This window comes from Procambarus clarkii, chromosome 67 (assembly GCF_040958095.1).
Source record: "Procambarus clarkii isolate CNS0578487 chromosome 67, FALCON_Pclarkii_2.0, whole genome shotgun sequence".
Taxonomy (NCBI): Eukaryota; Metazoa; Arthropoda; class Malacostraca; order Decapoda; family Cambaridae; genus Procambarus; species Procambarus clarkii.
Window position 1 is genome coordinate 5,000,151 of NC_091216.1, and position 21,169 is coordinate 5,021,319.

The following is a 21,169-nucleotide window of genomic DNA, read 5'->3' on the forward strand; positions in this document are numbered from 1 at the left end:
CAACCATCACCTGTAGACTACCAACATGGTCCATCATGTGAGTGTCATCAACCATCATCTATAGACTACCACCATGATCCATCATGTGTCATCAACCTTCACCTGTAGACTACCAGCATGGTCCACCATGTGAGTGTCATCAACCATCATCTGTAAACTACCAGCATGGTCCATCATGTGAGTGTCATCAACCATCATCTATAGACTACCAGCATGGTCCACCATGTGAGTGTCATCAACCATCACCTGTTGACTACCAGCATGGTCCATCATGTGAGTGTCATCAACCATCATCTATAGACTACCAGCATGGTCCACCATGTGAGTGTCATCAACCATCACCTGTTGACTACCAGCATGACTCATCATGTGAGTATCATCAACCATCATCTATATACTACCAGAATGGTCCACCTTGTGTCATCAACCATCACCTGTAGACTACATCATGGTGTATCATGTGAGTGTCATCAACAATCATCTATAGGCTACCAGCATGGTCCATTATGTGTCATCAACCATCACCTGTTGACTACCAGCATGGTCCATCATGTGTCATCAACCATCACCTGTAGACTACCTGCATGGTCCACTATGTGAGTATCATCTAACATCATCTATAGACTACCAGCATGGTCCATCATGTATCATCAACCATCACCTGTTGACTACCAGCATGACTCATCATGTGAGTATCATCAACCATCATCTATATACTACCAGAATGGTCCACCTTGTGTCATCAACCATCACCTGTAGACTACATCATGGCCCATCATGTGAGTGTCATCAACCATCATCTATAGACTACCAGCATGGCCCATCATGTGTCATCAACCATCACCTGTAGACTACCAGCAATGTCCATCATGTGAGTGTCATCATCCATCATCTATAGACAACCAGCATGGTCCATCATGTGTCAACAACTATCACTTGTAGACTACCAGCATGGTCCATCATGTGAGTGTCATCATCCATCATCTATAGACTACCAGCATGGTCCATCATGTGTCATCAACCATCACCTGTAGACTACCAGCAATGTCCATCATGTGAGTGTCATCATCCATCATCTATAGACTACCAGTATGGTTCACCATGTGAGTGTCATCAACCATCAGCTGTAGACTACCAACATGGTCCATCATGTGAGTGTCATCAATCATCATCTATAGACTACCAGCATGATCCATCATGTGTCATCAACCTTCACCTGTAGACTACCAACATGGTCCATCATGTGAGTGTCATCAACTATCATCTATAGACTACCAGCATGGTCCATCATGTGTCATCAACCTTCACCTGTAGACTACCAGCATGGTCCACCATGTGAGTGTCATCAACCATCACCTGTAAACTACCACCATGGTCCATCATGTGAGTGTCATCAACCATCATCTATAGACTACCAGCATGGTCCACCATGTGAGTGTCATCAACCATCACCTGTAGACTACCAGCATGATTCATCATGTGAGTGTCATCAACCATCATCTATAGACTACCAGAATGGTCCACCATGTGTCAACCATCACCTGTAGGCTACATCATGGTGTATCATGTGAGTGTCGTCAACTATCATCTATCAACCCGTTCTCGCAAATTTAGTAAGTCAATATTGACTTATTAAATATGTGCATAGGTGACATACTTAACATAATAGTTTCCCTTGAAAAGCTTCATAGAAAACACCGACATTACCTAACCTACTTAGTATGTTAAGATAAGCATCTTATTGCTTCGTAATTACAATTATTACCTAACCTATAATAGGTATAGGTTAAGTAATAATTGTAATTACGAAGCAATAAGATGCTTATCATAAGATACTAACAAGGTTAGGTAAGGTCGGTGTTTTCTATGAATCTTTTTAAGGGTATCTATTATGTTTAGTATATCACCTATGCACGTAGTTAATAAGTCAATATTGACTTTACGAATTTGCGAGAACGGGTTGCATCTATAGGCTACCAGCATGGTCACACTTGTGTCATCAACCATCACCTGTAGACTACCTGCATGGTCCACCATGTGAGTATCATCTAACATTATCTATAGACTACCAGCATGGTTCATCATGTGTCATCAACTATCACCTGTAGACTACCAGCATGGTCCGTCATGTGAGTGTCATCAACCATCACCTGTAGACTACAAGCATGGTCCAATATGTGTCATCATCCATCACCTGTAGACTACCAGAATGGTCCATCATGTGTCATCGACCATCACCTGTACACTACCAGCATGGCTCATCATGTGAGTGTCATCACCCATCACCTGTAGACTACCAGCATGGTCCATCATGTGAGGGTCATCAACCATCGTCTATAGCCTACCAGCATGGTCCACTATGGGAGTGTCATCAACCATCACCTGTAGACTACCAGCATGGTCCACCATATGAGTATCATCAACCATCACCTGTAGACTATGAGCATGATTCATCATACGAGTGTCATCAACCATCATCTATAGACTAAAATCATGGTCAAACATGTGAGTGTCATCAACCATCACCTGTTGACTACATCATGGTCCATCATGTGAGTGTCATCAACCATCATCTATACACTACCAGCATGGTCCATCATGTGTCATCAACCATCACCTGTAGACTACCAGCTTAGTCCATTCATGTGTCGTCAACTATCACCTGTAGACTACCAGCATGGTTCATCATGTGAGTGTCATCAACCATCACCTGTAGACTACCAACATGGTCCATCATGTGAGGTTCATCAACCATCACCTGTAGACTACCAGCATGGTCCATCATGTGAGGGTCATCAACCATCACCTGTAGACTACCAGCATGGTCCATCATATGAGTGTCACCAACCATCACCTGTAGACTACCAGCATGGTCCACCATATGAGTGTCACGAACCATCATCTATAGACTACCAGCATGGTCCATCATGTGTCATCAACTATCACCTGTAGACTACCAGCATGGTCCATCATGTGAGTGTCATCAACCATAATATATAGACTACCAGCATTGTCCATCATGTGTCATCAACCATCACCTGTAGACTACCAGCATGGTCCATCATGAGAGTGTCATCAACCATCATCTATAGACTACCAGCATGGTCCATCATGTGTCATTAACCATCACCTGTAGACTACCAGCATGGTCCATCATGTGAGTGTCATCATCCATCATTTATAGACTACCAGCATAATCCACCATGTGTCATCAACTATCACTTGCAGACTACCAGCATGGTCCACCATGTGAGTGTCACCAACCATCACCTGTAGACTACCAGCATGGTCTATCATATGAGTGTCATCAACCATCATCTATAGACTACCAGCATGGTCCTCATGTGTCATCAACCATCACCTGTAGACTACCAGCATGGTCCACCATGTGAGTGTCATCAACCATCATTTATAGACTAACAGCATGGTCCATCATGTGTCATCAACTATCACCTGTAGACTACCAGCATGGTCCACAATGTGAGTGTCATCAACCATCATTTATAGACTACAGCATGGTCCATCATGTGTCATCAACCATCACCTGTAGACTACCAACATGGTCCATCATGTGAGTGTCATCATCCATCATCTATAGACTACCAGAATGGTCCACCATGTGTGTGTCATCAACCATCATCTAGAGACTACCAGCATGGTCCATCATTATTCATCAACTATCACTTGTAGACTACCAGCATGGTCCACCATGTTAGTGTCATCAACCATCACCTGTAGACTACCAGCATGGTCCATCATGTGAGTGTCATCAACTATCATCTATAGACTACCAGCATGGTCCATCATGTGTCATCAACCATCACCTGTTGACTACCAGCATGGTCCACCATGTGAGTGTCATCAACCATCATCTATAGGCTACCAGCATTGTGCATCATGTGTCATCAACCATCACCTGTAGACTACCTGCACGGTCCACCATGTGAGTATCATCTAACATCATCTATAGACTACCAGCATGGTCCATAATGTGTCATCAACCATTACCTGTAGACTACCATCGTGGTCAGTCATGTGAGTGCCAACAACCATCACCTGTAAACTACAAGCATGGTCCATCATGTGTTATCAACCATCACCTGTAGACTACCAGCATGGTCCATCATGTGTCATCGACCATTATCTGTACACTACTAGCATTGGCCACTATGTGAGTGTCATCAACCATCAACTGTAGGCTACCAGCATGGCTCATCATGTGAGTGTCATCACCCATCACCTGTAGACTACCAGCATGGTCCATCTTGTGAAGGTCATCAACCATCATCTATAGACTACCAGCATGGTCCACAATGGGAGTTCCATCAACCATCACCTGTAGACTACCAGCATGGTCAACGATGTGAGTTTCATCAATCATCACATGTAGACTACCAGCATGGTCCACCATGTGAGTGTCTTCAACAATCACCTGTAGACTACCAGCATGATTCATCATGTGAGTGTCATCAACCATCATCTATAGACTACCAGAATGGTCCACTATGTGTCATCAACCATCACCTGTAGACAACATCATGGTCCATCATGTGAGTGTCAACAACCATCTTCTATAGACTACCAGCATGGTCCATCATGTGTCATCAACCATCACCTGTAGACTACCAGCATGGTCTATCATATGAGTGTCATCAACCATCATCTATAGACTACCAGCATGGTCCTCATGTGTCATCAACCATCACCTGTAGACTACCAGCATGGTCCACCATGTGAGTGTCATCAACCATCATTTATAGACTAACAGCATTGTCCATCATGTGTCATCAACTATCACCTGTAGACTACCAGCATGGTCCACAATGTGAGTGTCATCAACCATCATTTATAGACTACAGCATGGTCCATCATGTGTCATCAACCATCACCTGTAGACTACCAACATGGTCCATCATGTGAGTGTCATCATCCATCATCTATAGACTACCAGAATGGTCCACCATGTGTGTGTCATCAACCATCATCTAAAGACTACCAGCATGGTCCATCATTATTCATCAACTATCACTTGTAGACTACCAGCATGGTCCACCATGTTAGTGTCATCAACCATCACCTGTAGACTACCAGCATGGTCCATCATGTGAGTGTCATCAACTATCATCTATAGACTACCAGCATGGTCCATCATGTGTCATCAACCATCACCTGTTGACTACCAGCATGGTCCACCATGTGAGTGTCATCAACCATCATCTATAGGCTACCAGCATTGTGCATCATGTGCATCAACCATCACCTGTAGACTACCTGCACTTTCCCCCATGTGAGTATCATCTAACATCATCTATAGACTACCAGCATGGTCCATAATGTGTCATCAACCATTACCTGTTGACTACCAGCGTGGTCAGTCATGTGAGTGCCAACAACCATCACCTGTAAACTACAAGCATGGTCCATCATGTGTTATCAACCATCATCTGTAGACTACCAGCATGGTCCATCATGTGTCATCGACCATCACCTGTACACTACTATCATTGGCCACTATGTGAGTGTCATCAACCATCAACTGTAGGCTACCAGCATGGCTCATCATGTGAGTGTCATCACCCATCACCTGTAGACTACCAGCATGGTCCATCTTGTGAAGGTCATCAACCATCATCTATAGACTACCAGCATGGTCCACTATGGGAGTTCCATCAACCATCACCTGTAGACTACCAGCATGGTCAACGATGTGAGTTTCATCAATCATCACATGTAGACTACCAGCATGGTCCACCATGTGAGTGTCTTCAACAATCACCTGTAGACTACCAGCATGATTCATCATGTGAGTGTCATCAACCATCATCTATAGACTACCAGCATGGTCCACTATGTGTCATCAACCATCACCTGTAGACAACATCATGGTCCATCATGTGAGTGTCAACAACCATCTTCTATAGACTACCAGCATGGTCCATCATGTGTCATCAACCATCACCTGTAGACTACCAGCATGGTTCATCATGTGTCATCAACCATCTCCTGTAGACTACCAGCATGGTCCACCATGTGTGTGTCATCAACCATCATCTATAGAATACCAGAATGGGCCATCATGTGGCATCAACCATCACCTGTAGACTACCAGCATGGTCCACCATGTGTCATCAATCATCACCTCTAGACTACCAGCATGGTCCATCATGTGAGTGTCAACAACCATCTTCTATAGACTACCAGCATGGTCCATCATGTGAGTGTCATCAACCATCACCTGTAGACTACAAGCATGGTCCATCATGTGTCATCAATCATCACCTCTAGACTACCAGCATGGTCCATCATGTGAGTGTCATCAACCATCATCTATAGACTACCAGCATGGTCCATCATGTCTCATCAACAATCACCTGTAGACTACCAACATGGCCCATCATGCGAGTGTCATCAACCATCATCTATAAACTACCAGCATGGTCCATCATGTGAGTGTCACCAACCATCACCTGTAGACTACCAGCATGGTCCATCATATGAGTGTCATCAACCATCATTTATAGACTACCAGCATTGTCCATCATGTGTCATCAACTATCACTTGTAGACTACCAGCATGGACCATCATGTGAGTGTCTTCAACCATCATCTATAGACTACCAGCATGGTCCATCATGTCTCATCAACCATCACCTGTAGACTACCAGCATAGTCCATCATGTGAGTGTCATCAACCTTCATCTATAGACTACCAGCAGGGCCCATCATGTGTCATCAACCATCACCTGTAGACAACCGGCATGGTCCATCATGGGAGTGTCATCAACCATCATCTATAGACTACCAGCATGGTCCCTCATGTGAGTGTCATCAACCATCATATATAGATTACCAGCATGGTCCATCATGTGAGTGTCATCAACCATCATCTATAGACTACCAACATGGTCCATCATGTGTCATCAACCATCACCTGAAGACTACCAGCATGATCCATCATGTGAGTGTCATCAACCATCATCTATAGACTACCATCATTTTCCACCATGTGAGTGTCATCAATCATCACCTGTAGACTACGAGCATGATTCATCTGATGAGTGTCATCAACTATCATATGTAGACTACCAGCATGGTCCATCATGTGTCATCAACCTTCACCTGTAGACTACCAGCATGGCCATCATGTGTCATCAACCATCACCTGTAGACTACCAGCATGGTCCATCTTGTGAAGGTCATCAACCATCATCTATAGACTACCAGCACGGTCCACTATGGGAGTGCCATCAACCATCACCTGTAGACTACCAGCATGGTCAACCATGTGAGTGTCATCAATCATCACATGTAGACTACCAGCATGGTCCACCATGTGAATGTCATCAACCATCACCTGTAGACTACCAGCATGATTCATCATGTGAGTGTCATCAACCATCATCTATAGACTTCCAGAATGGTCCATCATGTGTCATCAACCTTCACCTGTAGACTACCAGCATGGTCCACCATGTGAATGTCATCAACCATCATCTAAAGACTACCAGCCTGGTCCATCATGTGCCATCAACTATCACCTGTAGACTACCAGCATGGTCCATCATGTGAGTGTCATCAACCATCACATGTTGACTATCAGCATGGTGCATCATGTGAGTGTCATCAACTATCCCCTGTAGACTACCAGCATGGTCCATCAAGTGAGTGTCATCAACTATCACATGTAGACTACCAGCATGGTCCATCATGTGAGTGTCATCAACTATCACATGTAGACTACCAGCATGGTCCATCAAGTGAGTGTCATCAACCATCACGGGTAGACTACCAGCATGGTCCACCATGTGTGTGTCATCATCCATCATCTATAGACTACCAGCATAGTCCACCATGTGTCATCAACTATCACTTGCAGACTACCAGTATGGTCCACCATGTGAGTGTCACCAACCATCACCTGTAGACTACCTGCATGGTCTATCATATGAGTGTCATCAACCATCATCTATAGACTACCAGCATGGTCCTCAAGTGTCATCAACCATCACCTGTAGACTACCAGCATGGTCCACCATGTGAGTGTCATCATCCATCATTTATAGACTAACAGCATGGTCCATCATGTGTCATCAACTATCACCTGTAGACTACCAGCATGGTCCACAATGTGAGTGTCATCAACCATCATTTATAGACTACAGCATGGTCCATCATGTGTCATCAACCATCACCTGTAGACTACCAGCATGGTCCATCATGTGAGTGTCATCATCCATCATCTATAGACTACCAGAATGGTCCACCATGTGTGTGTCATCAACCATCATCTAAAGACTACCAGCATGGTCCATCATTATTCATCAACTATCACTTGTAGACTACCAGCATGGTCCACCATGTTAGTGTCATCAACCATCACCTGTAGACTACCAGCATGGTCCATCATGTGAGTGTCATCAACCATCATCTATAGACTACCAGAATGGTCCATCATGTGTCATCAACCATCACCTGTAGACTATCAGCATGGTCCACCATGTGAATGTCATCAACCATCACCTGTAGACTACCAGCATGATTCATCATGTGAGTGTCATCAACCATCATCTATAGACTACCAGCATGGTCCATCATGTGTCATCAACTATCACCTGTAGACTACCAGCATGGTCCATCATGTGAGTGTCATCAACCATCACATGTTGACTACCAGCATGGTCCATCATGTGAGTGTCATCAACTATCCCCTGTAGACTACCAGCATGGTCCATCAAGTGAGTGTCATCAACTATCACATGTAGACTACCAGCATGGTCCATCAAGTGAATGTCATCAACCATCACCTGTAGACTACCAGCATGGTCCACCATGTGTGTGTCATCAACCACCATCTATAGACTACCAGCATGGTCCATCATGTGTCCTCAACCATCATCTATAGACTACCAGCATGGTCCATCATGTGAGTGTCATCAACTATCACATGTAGACTACCAGCATGGTCCATCATGTGAGTGTCATCAACTATCACATGTATACTACCAGCATGGTCCATCATGTGAGTGTCATCAACCATCACTTGTAGACTACCAGCATGGTACATCATGTGAGTGTCATCAACCACCATCTATAGACTACCAGCATGGTCCATCATGTGTCTTCAACCATCATCTATAGACTACCAGCATGGTCCATCATGTGAGTGTCATTAACCATCATCTATAGACTACCAGCATGGTCCATCATGTGAGTGTCATCAACCATCACCTGTAGACTACCAGCATGGTCCATCATATGAGTGTCATCAACCATCATCTATAGACTACCAGCATGGTCCTCATGTGTCATCAACCATCACCTGTAGACTACCAGCATGGTCCATCATGTGAGTGTCATCAACTATCACATGTAGACTACCAGCATGATCCACCATGTGAGTGTCATCAACCATCATCTATAGACTACCAGCATGGTCCATCATGTGTCATCAACTATCACTTGTAGACTATCAGCATGGTCCATCATGTGAGTGTCATCATCCATCATTTATAGACTAACAGCATGGTCCATCATGTGTCATCAACTATCACCTGTAGACTACCAGCATGGTCCACCATGTGAATGTCATCAACCATCATCTAAAGACTACCAGCCTGGTCCATCATGTGTCATCAACTATCACCTGTAGACTACCAGCATGGTCCATCATGTGAGTGTCATCAACCATCACATGTTGACTACCAGCATGGTCCATCATGTGAGTGTCATCAACCTTCACATGTTGACTACCAGCATGGTCCATCATGTGAGTGTCATCAACTATCCCCTGTAGACTACCAGCATGGTCCATCAAGTGAGTGTCATCAACTATCACATGTAGACTACCAGCATGGTCCATCATGTGAGTGTCATCAACAATCACATGTAGACTACCAGCATGATCCATCAAGTGAGTGTCATCAACCATCACCTGTAGACTACCAGCATGGTCCACCATGTGTGTGTCATCATCCATCATCTATAGACTACCAGCATAGTCCACCATGTGTCATCAACTATCACTTGCAGACTACCAGCATGGTCCACCATGTGAGTGTCATCAACCATCACCTGTAGACTACCAGCATGGTCCATCAAGTGAGTGTCATCAACCATCACCTGTAGACTACCAGCATGGTCCACCATGTGTGTGTCATCAACCACCATCTATAGACTACCAGCATGGTCCATCATGTGTCCTCAACCATCATCTATAGACTACCAGCATGGTCCATCATGTGAGTGTCATTAACCATCATCTATAGACTACCAGCATGGTCCATCATGTGAGTGTCATCAACCATCACCTGTAGACTACCAGCATGGTCCATCATATGAGTGTCATCAACCATCATCTATAGACTACCAGCATGGTCCTCATGTGTCATCAACCATCACCTGTAGACTTCCAGCATGGTCCATCATGTGAGTGTTATCAACTATCACATGTAGACTACCAGCATGATCCACCATGTGAGTGTCATCAACCATCATCTATAGACTACCAGCATGGTCCATCATGTGTCATCAACTATCACTTGTAGACTACCAGCATGGTCCATCATGTGAGTGTCATCAACCATCACCTGTAGATTACCAGCATGGTCCATCATATGAGTGTCATCAACCATCATCTATAGACTACCAGCATGGTCCTCATGTGTCATCAACCATCACCTGTAGACTACCAGCATGGTCCTCATGTGTCATCAACTATCACGTGTTGACTACCAGCATGGTCCATCATGTGTCATTAACCATCACCTGTAGACTACCATCATGGTCTATCATGGGAGTGTCATCAACTATCACCTTTAGACTACCAGCATGGTCCATCATGTGAGTGTCATCAACTATCACGTGTTGACTACCAGCATGGCCCACCATGTATGTGTCATCAATCATCTCCTGTAACAAATTCAATTATTGAAAGGAGGTGGCCCGGCACCGTATGTTAATCCCTCTGTCAAGACGCCTGGCAACCTGTCAACCAGTTACCTATCCACACTTCCAATCAGCAAATTTATCAGTTTTCCCAGTGAAAAGATATGCATTCATCCATTGCTTCCACCAGTCAGACTTCCATCAATTGTTCTCTCATCCATCACAACGACCATGCAGACATTGAGTCCAGAACACCCGTAGGTGTGTTGTACACTGGTGAAGACAACGTCTTGTAGTGTGTTTCTTCAGTGTTGCCGGGAGTGTTGCTTCTCAAACACCAGAGGTACACACGCGCGAGAGGCTGGTCAAACAAGCCATCTTCCTCCTACCGTGTTTGCCCAACTCCTGCTCCAAGCCTCCTCACAAACACCTGTTTTTCTGAACCATGTAAACATGGTCGGTCGTGACGTAGTGTAATCCCAGCCTCTTTCTTCTTGTTGCTGCTCAAATATTAGTAGTTGTATGTGTGTCTACTATTTGTGCCTCTAGGACCGAGCCGTCAGCTCTTGGACCCCGCCTTACTCACCGTTCCTATAAAGTGCTAACTCCCGACATCATTTTCTCTATATCTACTACAAATAATTTTCTCACTCATCACCAGGATGCTCTCCTAGCAGCTGTTTAATTACAAGGTGCACATTTATTGTTGGGTGAACAGACGCATCAAGTGAAAGAAACTATCCATATGTTGCTCACTCCCCTCACTACGAGGGGGCCTCGTAGCCTGGTGGATAGCGCGCAGGACTCGTAATTCTGTGGCGCGGGTTCGATTCCCGCACGAGGCAGAAACAAATGGGCAAAGTTTCTTTCACCCTGAATGCCCCTGTTACCTAGCAGTAAATAGGTACCTGGGAGTTAGTCAGCTGTCACGGGCTGCTTCCTGGGGGTGGAGGCCTGGTCGAGGACCGGGCCGCGGGGACACTAAAGCCCCGAAATCATCTCAAGATAACCTCAAGATATAACCTCCCCGGAAATCGAAACACGGCCATTTGTGTTTCGGCTCCCGAGTGCTGTTTGCCAGGGCCTGTGTTTGTGTGTGTAATTCCTTAAGTGTAATTACCTAAGTGTAGTTACAGTATGAGAGCTACGCTCGTGGTGTCTCGTCTTCCCAGTACTCTTTGTCGTATAACGCTTAGAAACTACTGACGGTTTTGGCCTCCATGGTTAGGTGGTGTTAAAACTTGTTCGAACGTTGTACCAACGTCGTAGTTTCGGTGTGTGTTTGGAGGGCACCACCTCACTTAGCTTGTTCCAACCGTCTACCACTCTGTTTGCAAAAGAAAGCGTTCTAATATTTTTCGGCACCATTGGTTTCTTAGCTTGAATTTGTATTCTCTTGTTCGTGAACTTGTTGGTTTCAGGAATTCCTCTTTGTCAATTTGGTCGATTCCTGCTAGTATTTTGTAAGTGGTGATCATATCACCTCTTTTTCTGCTATCTTCTAGTTCTGACATGTTTAACACCTCTAGTCTCTCCTTGTTACTCTTGTTTTACAGTTGCAGAAGTCATTGTGTAGCCGTGGCACATTTTCCAGTTTATTTATGTTCTTCTTGAGATTTGGGCACCATACAATTGCTGCATATTCCAGTTTTGGTCTCACAAATGTCATGGACAGTTTCTTTAGTATTTCACCATCCATGCAGTTAAAAGCAAGTCTGAAGTTGGCAAGCGACGCATACGCTCCTCTCACAATGTTCTTTATGTGTTCCTCTGGCGACAGCTTATATCCAAAACTACTCCAGGGCACGTTCTATATTAAAATTCTGTAATAATTCCTTTCCACATAATTTGTAAGTTGTGTGTGGTCAATTTTCTCTGATTCCACATTCCATAACATGGCATTTATTTGCGTTGAATTCCATTTCCCAATTGTTGTTCCAAGCACTTATTTTATCTAGATCGATTTAAAGGGCATTACAATCGTCTGCGTCTCCTATCTTCCCCAGTATCTTAGCATCACCCGCAAACATGTTAACATAATTCTGTATTCCTTTTGGTAGATCGTTTATGCAGACGATGAACATTACTGGTTCAAGAACTGAACCCTTTGGTACTCCGCTAGTAACACTCGTCCAGTCAGATACATTCTCTCTGATTACTGTCCTCATCTGTCTGTCAGTTAGAAAATGGTTCATCCATGTCAGAAGTCTCCCTGTCACCACTCCAGCAAGTTCCAGTTTCCAGAAACAGACTTTTGTGTTGGACTGTCATAAGCCTTATATAGGTCCAGAAAGACACAGTCAACCCAACCACCTCTTTCCTGTAGTATCTCTGTGGCTTAATCATAAAAACTAAGTAAATTTGCTACACAGGATCTTCCTGTTCGAAAACCATTCTTTCTGTCCGTTATTATGACATTACTCTCCAGGTGTTCAACCTATTTGGCTTTAACTATAGTTGCTAGTATTTTGACTACCATGCTTGTTAGAGGTAGGGGTCTATAATTTAAGGGGTCTTCTCTGCTACCATTTTATTGATTGGTACTATGTTTGCCTTTTTTCCATATATTTGCTAAGATTCCTGTGCACAAAGGAAGTCTGGAACATTATTTGGAGTGGAAAGCTCAGCTCAGTTCCACATTTTCGAAGCACCTCTGCCTGGGATCGAACCCGGGCTCTTAGTACTACGACCCCAGAGCGCTGTCCACTCAGCCGCGATACCCCTTACCAAATAAGTGTGCCGCGAGGCGCGAGCACACACGTACGTGTGTGTGTGTGTGTGTGTGTGTGTGTGTACTCACCTAGTTGTACTCACCTAGTTGTGTTTGCGGGGGTTGAGCTCTGGCTCTTTGGTCCCGCCTCTCAACCGTCAATCAACAGGTGTACAGATTCCTGAGCCTATCGGGCTCTGTCATATCTACACTTGAAACTGTGTATGGAGTCAGCCTCCACCACATCACTTCCTAATGCTTGTGTGTGTGTGTGTGTGTGTGTGTGTGTGTGTGTGTGTGTGTGTGTGTGTGTGTGTGTGTGTGTGTGTGTGTGTGTGTGTGTGTGTGTGTGTGTGTGCGTGTGTGTGTGTGCTCACCTAGTTGTACTCACCTAGTTGTGCTTGAGGGGGTTGAGCTCTGGCTCTTTGGTCCCGCCTGTCAACCGTCAATCAACAGGTGTACAGGTTCCTGAGCCTATTGGGCTCTATCATATCTACACTTGAAACTGTGTATGGAGTCAAACTCCACCACATCGCTTCCTAATGCATTCCATTTGTCAACCACTCTGACACTAAAAAAGTTCTTTCTAATATCTCTGTGGCAAATTTGGGCACTCAGTTTCCACCTGTGTCCCCTAGTGCGTGTGCCCCTTGTGTTAAACAGCTTGTCTTTATCAACCCTGTCGATTCCCTTGAGAATCTTGAATGTGGTGATCATGTCCCCCTAACTCTTCTGTCTTCCAACGAAGTGAGGTTTAATTCCCGTAGTTTCTCCTCGTAGCTCATACCTCTCAGCTCGGGTACTAGTCTGGTGGCAAACCTTTGAACCTTTTCCAGTTTAGTCTTATGTTTGACTAGATATGGACTCCATGCTGGAGCCGCATACTCCAGGATTGGTCTTACATATGTGGTATATAATGTTCTGAAAGATTCCTTGCACAAGTTTCTGAATGCCGTTCTTATGTTAGCCAACCTGGCATATGCTGCTGATGCTATCCTCTTGATATGAGCTTCAGGGGACAGGTCTGGCGTGATATCAACCCCCAGGTCTTTCTCTCTCTCTCTGACTCTTGAAGTATCTCATCTCCCAATTGATACCTTGTATCTGGTGTCCTGCTTCCTACTCCTATCTTCATTACATTACATTTGCTTGGGTTAAACTCTAACAGCCATTTGTTCGACCATTCCTGCAGCTTGTCTAGGCCTTCTTGAAGCCTCAAACAGTCCTCTTCTGTCTTAATCCTTCTCATAATTTTGTCATAGTCCGCAAATATTGAGAGAAATGAATCTATACCCTCCGGGAGATCATTTACATATATCAGAAACAAGATAGGACCGAGTACAGAGCCGTGTGGAACTCCACTGGTGACTTCACGCCAATCAGAGGTCTCGCCAATCACCGTAACTCTCTGCTTCCTACTGTTTAGGTACTCCCTTATCCACTGGAGCACCTTACCAGCTTCACCTGCCTGTCTCTCCAGCTTATGTACCAGCCTCTTATGCGGTACTGTGTCAAAGCCTTTCTGACAATCCAAGAAAATGCAGTCCACCCAGCCCTCTCTTTCTTGCTTAATCTGTTTCACCTGGTCGTAGAATTCTATTAAGCCAGTCAGGCAAGATTAACCCTCCCTGAACCCATGTTGGCGATTTGTCACGAAGTCCCTTCTCTCCAGATGTGCTACCAGGTTTTTTCTCACAATCTTCTCCATCACCTTGCATGGTATACAAGTTAAGGACACTGGCCTGTAGTTCAGTGCCTCTTGTCTGTCACCCTTTTTGTATATTGGTACTACATTAGCAGTCTTCCATATTTCTGGTAGGTCCCCCGTTTCCAGTGACCTATTATACACTATGGAGAGTGGTAGGCAAAGTGCTCCTGCACACTCTTTCAATACCCGTGGCGAGATTCCATCCGGCCCAACAGCTTTTCTCACATCCAGCTCCAATAGGTGCTTCTTGACCTCATCTCTTGTAATTTCGAACCGATCCAAGTTCACCTGGTTTGCTGCCACCTCTTCTAGCGCCGCGACATTTCCCTGTTCTATTGTAAAGACCTCCTGGAACCTTTTGTTGAGTTCTTCACACACCTCTTTGTCATTCTCTGTGTACCTGTCCTCGCCCACCCTAAGTTTCATCACCTGTTCCTTCACTGTTGTCTTCCTCCTGATGTGACTGTGTAGTAGCTTGGGTTCGGTCTTGGCTTTATTAGCTATATCATTTTCATACCTTTTCTCAGCTGCTCTTCTCACACTGACATACTCGTTCCTGGTTCTCTGGTATCTCTCTCTACTTTCTGGTGTTCTGTTATTACGGAAGTTCCTCCATGCCCTTTTGTTCTGCTCCTTTGCTTTCATACACTCCCTATTAAACCACGGATTCTTCCTTTGCTTCTCTGTTTTTTCCTGTCGGGCTGGGACAAACCTGCTTACAGCCTCCTGACATTTTTGGGTGACATAGTCCATCATGTCTTGTGCGGACTTGGTTCCGAGTTCTGTGTCCCAATGTATATCCCATAGGAATTTATTCATTTCCTCATAGTTTTCCTTTCGGTACGCCAGCCCTTTGGTTCCCAGTTCTTTTTTGGGGGCGATAATTCCCAGCTCAACCAGGTACTCAAAGCTCAATACACTATGATCAATCATTCCCAAGGGGGCTTCCAACTTAACTTCCCTTATATCCGACTAATTTAGGGTAAATATCAGATCAAGCAAGGCTGGTTCATCCCCTCCTCTCATTCTTTTCGGTCCCTTGACGTGTTGACTTAGAAAGTTTCTTGTTGCCACATCCAGCAGCTTAGCTCTCCATGTGTCTGGGCCTCCATGTGGGTCTCTGTTCCCCCAATCTACCTTCCCATGGTTGAAGTCTCCCATGATTAGAAGTCTGGATCCGTTCCTGCTAGCCGCAGAAGCTGCTCTCTCTATTATATTGATGGTGGCCAAGTTGTTTCTATCATATTCCTGTCTGGGTCTTCTGTCATTCGGTGGGGGGTTATATATGACTACTATTATAATTTTCTATCCTCCAGTTGCTATGGTGCCTGAAATGTAGTCACTGAAACCTTCACAGTTCTGAATTACCATCTCTTCGAAACTCCAACCTTCTCTTAGTAGCAGAGCTACACCACCTTCTCCTCTCCCTTCTCTCTCTCTTTCCTCACTACATAGTAGCCCTGTGGAAACATTGCGTTTGTTATGATTTTCGTTAACTTTGTTTCTGTGAGTGCTATTATGTCTGGGTTTTCTTCTAGTGCCCATTCTCCAAGTTCACTTGTTTTATTTGAAATCCCAGTGTGTGTGTGTGTGTGTGTGTGTGTGTGTGTGTGTGTGTGTGTGTGTGTGTGTGTGTGTGTGTGTGTGTGTGTGTGTGTGTGTGTGTGTGTGTGTGTGTCACACAAGAGTACTCACCTCTGGACGCGGGGAGGTGGCTCCACGTGCACACACAGCTCATCAGGTACGGGCACGTGGTCTGAGGCACGGACGCACGTGAGCTCACGTGCCTGCACGCCTCCGCCACACAGCACGACCGCCTCGTCATGGCCCACGGAGGCCACGCACGGCCCCCAAGCCGAGCTCACCCACTGGTACCTGCAACACAACACCTGTGTTTACCGCTCCACCTGCAACACAACACCTGTGTTTACCACACCACCTGCAACACAACACCTGTGTTTACCGCTCTACCTGCAACACAACACCTGTGTTTACCGCTCTACCTGCAACACAACACCTGTGTTTACCGCTCTACCTGCAACACAACACTTGTGTTTACCACTCTACCTGCAACACAACACCTGTGTTTACCACACCACCTGCAACACAACACCTGTGTTTACCGCTCTACCTGCAACACAACACCTGTGTTTACCTCTCCACCTGCAACACAACACCTGTGTTTACCACTCTACCTGCAACACAACACCTGTGTTTACCGCTCCACCTGCAACACAACACCTGTGTTTACCACTCCACCTGCAACACAACGCCTGTGTTTACCACACCACCTGCAACACGACACCTGTGTTTACCGCTCCACCTGCAACACAACACCTGTGTTTACCGCTCCACCTGCAACACAACACCTGTGTTTACCACTCCACCTGCAACATAACACCTGTGTTTACCACACCACCTGCAACACAACACCTGTGTTTACCGCTCTACCTGCAACACAACACCTGTGTTTAACACTCCACCTGCCACACAACACCTGTGTTTACCACTCCACCTGCAACATAACACCTGTGTTTACCACACCACCTGCAACACAACACCTGTGTTTACCGCTCTACCTGCAACACAACACCTGTGTTTAACACTCCACCTGCAACACAACACCTGTGTTTACCACTCCACCTGCAACATAACACCTGTGTTTACCACACCACCTGCAACACAACACCTGTGTTTACCGCTCTACCTGCAACACAACACCTGTGTTTACCACACCACCTGCAACACAACACCTGTGTTTACCGCTCTACCTGCAACACAACACCTGTGTTTACCGCTCCACCTGCAACATAACACCTGTGTTTACCGCTCTACCTGCAACACAACACCTGTGTTTACCGCTCCACCTGCAACACAACACCTGTGTTTACCGGTCCACCTGCAACACAACACCTGTGTTTACCACACCACCTGCAACACAACACCTGTGTTTACCGCTCTACCTGCAACACAACACCTGTCTTTACCGCTCCACCTGCAACATAACACCTGTGTTTACCACACCACCTGCAACACAACACCTGTGTTTACCGCTCTACCTGCAACACAACACCTGTGTTTACCGCTCTACCTGCAACACAACACCTGTGTTTACAGCTCCACCTGCAACACAACACCTGTGTTTACCACACCACCTGCAACACGACATCTGTGTTTACCGCTCCACCTGCAACACAACACCTGTGTTTACCACACCACCTGCAACACAACACCTGTGTTTACCGCTCTACCTGCAACACAACACCTGTGTTTACCGCTCCACCTGCAACACAACACCTGTGTTTACCGCTCCACCTGCAACATAACACCTGTGTTTACCGCTCTACCTGCAACACAACACCTGTGTTTACCGCTCCACCTGCAACACAACACCTGTGTTTACCGCTCTACCTGCAACACAACACCTGTGTTTACCGCTCCACCTGCAACATAACACCTGTGTTTACCGCTCCACCTGCAACATAACACCTGTGTTTACCGCTCTACCTGCAACACAACACCTGTGTTTACCGCTCCACCTGCAACACAACACCTGTGTTTACCGCTCTACCTGCAACACAACACCTGTGTTTACCGCTCCGCCTGCAACACGACACCTGTGTTTAACCGCTCCACCTGCAACACGACACCTGTGTTTACCACTCCACCTGCAACACAACACCTGTGTTTACCCCTCCACATGCAACACAACACCTGTGTTTACCGCTCCACCTGCAACACAACACCTGTGTTTACCGCTCCGCCTGCAACACAACACCTGTGTTTACCGCTCCGCCTGCAACACGACACCTGTGTTTAACCGCTCCACCTGCAACACGACACCTGTGTTTACCCCTCCACCTGCAACACGACACCTGTGTTTACCACTCCACCTGCAACACGACACCTGTGTTTACCCCTCCACATGCAACACAACACCTGTGTTTACCGCTCCACCTGCAACATAACACCTGTGTTTACCGCTCTACCTGCAACACAACACCTGTGTTTACCGCTCCACCTGCAACACGAAACCTGTGTTTAACCGCTCCACCTGCAACACAACACCTGTGTTTACCGCTCAGCCTGCAACACGACACCTGTGTTTAACCACTCCACCTGCAACACGACACCTGTGTTTAACCGCTCCACCTGCAACACAACACCTGTGTTTACCGCTCCACCTGCAACACGACACCTGTGTTTACCGCTCCACCTGCAACACAACACCTGTGTTTACCACTCTACCTGCAACACGACACCTGTGTTTACCCCTCCACCTGCAACACGACACCTGTGTTTACCACTCCACCTGCAACACGACACCTGTGTTTACCCCTCCACATGCAACACAACACCTGTGTTTACCGCTCCACCTGCAACATAACACCTGTGTTTACCGCTCTACCTGCAACACAACACCTGTGTTTACCGCTCCACCTGCAACACGAAACCTGTGTTTAACCGCTCCACCTGCAACACAACACCTGTGTTTACCGCTCAGCCTGCAACACGACACCTGTGTTTAACCACTCCACCTGCAACACGACACCTGTGTTTAACCGCTCCACCTGCAACACAACACCTGTGTTTACCGCTCCACCTGCAACACGACACCTGTGTTTACCGCTCCACCTGCAACACAACACCTGTGTTTACCGCTCCACCTGCAACACAACACCTGTGTTTACCGCTCCACCTGCAACACAACACCTGTGTTTACCGCTCCACCTGCAACACAACACCTGTGTTTACCGCTCCACCTGCAACACAACACCTGTGTTTACCCCTCCACCTGCAACACAACACCTGTGTTTACCGCTCCACCTGCAACACAACACCTGTGTTTACCGCTCCACCTGCAACACAACACCTGTGTTTACCGCTCCACCTGCAACACAACACCTGTGTTTACCCCTCCACCTGCAACACAACACCTGTGTACACACACACTTTGTTAGTTCGTCCTGTACAGTGTGATGCTTTGCACGCTGGCAGGCAGGCGGGCAGGCCCGCGCGCGCGCGCGCTCAACACAACATCAATTATTATAAATATTAATAGTAAAGGTAGGTAACATAACTTCTGAAACAATAATATATATATTAATATACAAATAACTGTGTGGAAAAATACTGTGCAGAAAAAACAATGCTTTTGTATTTATCAATTACACGTACAAAAGCTGCAACTGCAAATTAACTAAATATTTCAACAGACTTAAACAAGCACAATATAGACATGTTAATATATATATATATATATATATATATATATATATATATATATATATATATATATATATATATATATATATACATATTTATATATATACACACATATATATTTATACACTATACATACACACACACACACACACACACACACACACACACACTGAGGATGATAGTAGGAGGCTACAAGATGACCTAGACAGGCTGAGTGAATGGTCCAACAAATGGCTGTTGAAGTTCAACCCGATTAAATGCAAAGTAATGAAACTAGGCGGTGGAAACAGGAGACCAGACACAGGATACAGAATAGGAGATGAAGGACCTAATGAAACGGACAGAGAGAAAGATCTACGAGTTGATATCACACCAAACCTGTCTCCTGAAGCCCACATAAAAAGAATATAAATTTATTTACATACAATAAAAATTTATTGTATGTATGTACCTTACCTAAATAAACATTTATTTATTTATTTAATAACGTCTGCGGCGTATGCGAGGCTGGCTAACCTCAGAACAGCATTCAGGAACCTGTGTTAGCATTCATTCAGAATCTTGTACACCACATATGTAAGACCAATCCTGGAGTATGCGGCCCTAGCATGGAGCCGTACCTTGTCAAGCACAAGACGAAG

At 45.4% G+C, this 21,169-nt stretch overlaps 1 protein-coding gene across 1 annotated transcript in view; it reads right to left on the bottom strand.

Moving 5' to 3' along the window:
* LOC123767801 (thrombospondin type-1 domain-containing protein 7B) overlaps window positions 1–21,169 on the bottom strand; it is a 1,125,288-nt gene that overhangs the window by 450,749 nt on the left and 653,370 nt on the right. The window contains exon 6 of the mRNA XM_069310712.1: window positions 16,998–17,177. Within this exon, the coding sequence (XP_069166813.1) occupies window positions 16,998–17,177 (180 nt within the window). The remainder of the gene's footprint in view (window positions 1–16,997; window positions 17,178–21,169) is intronic.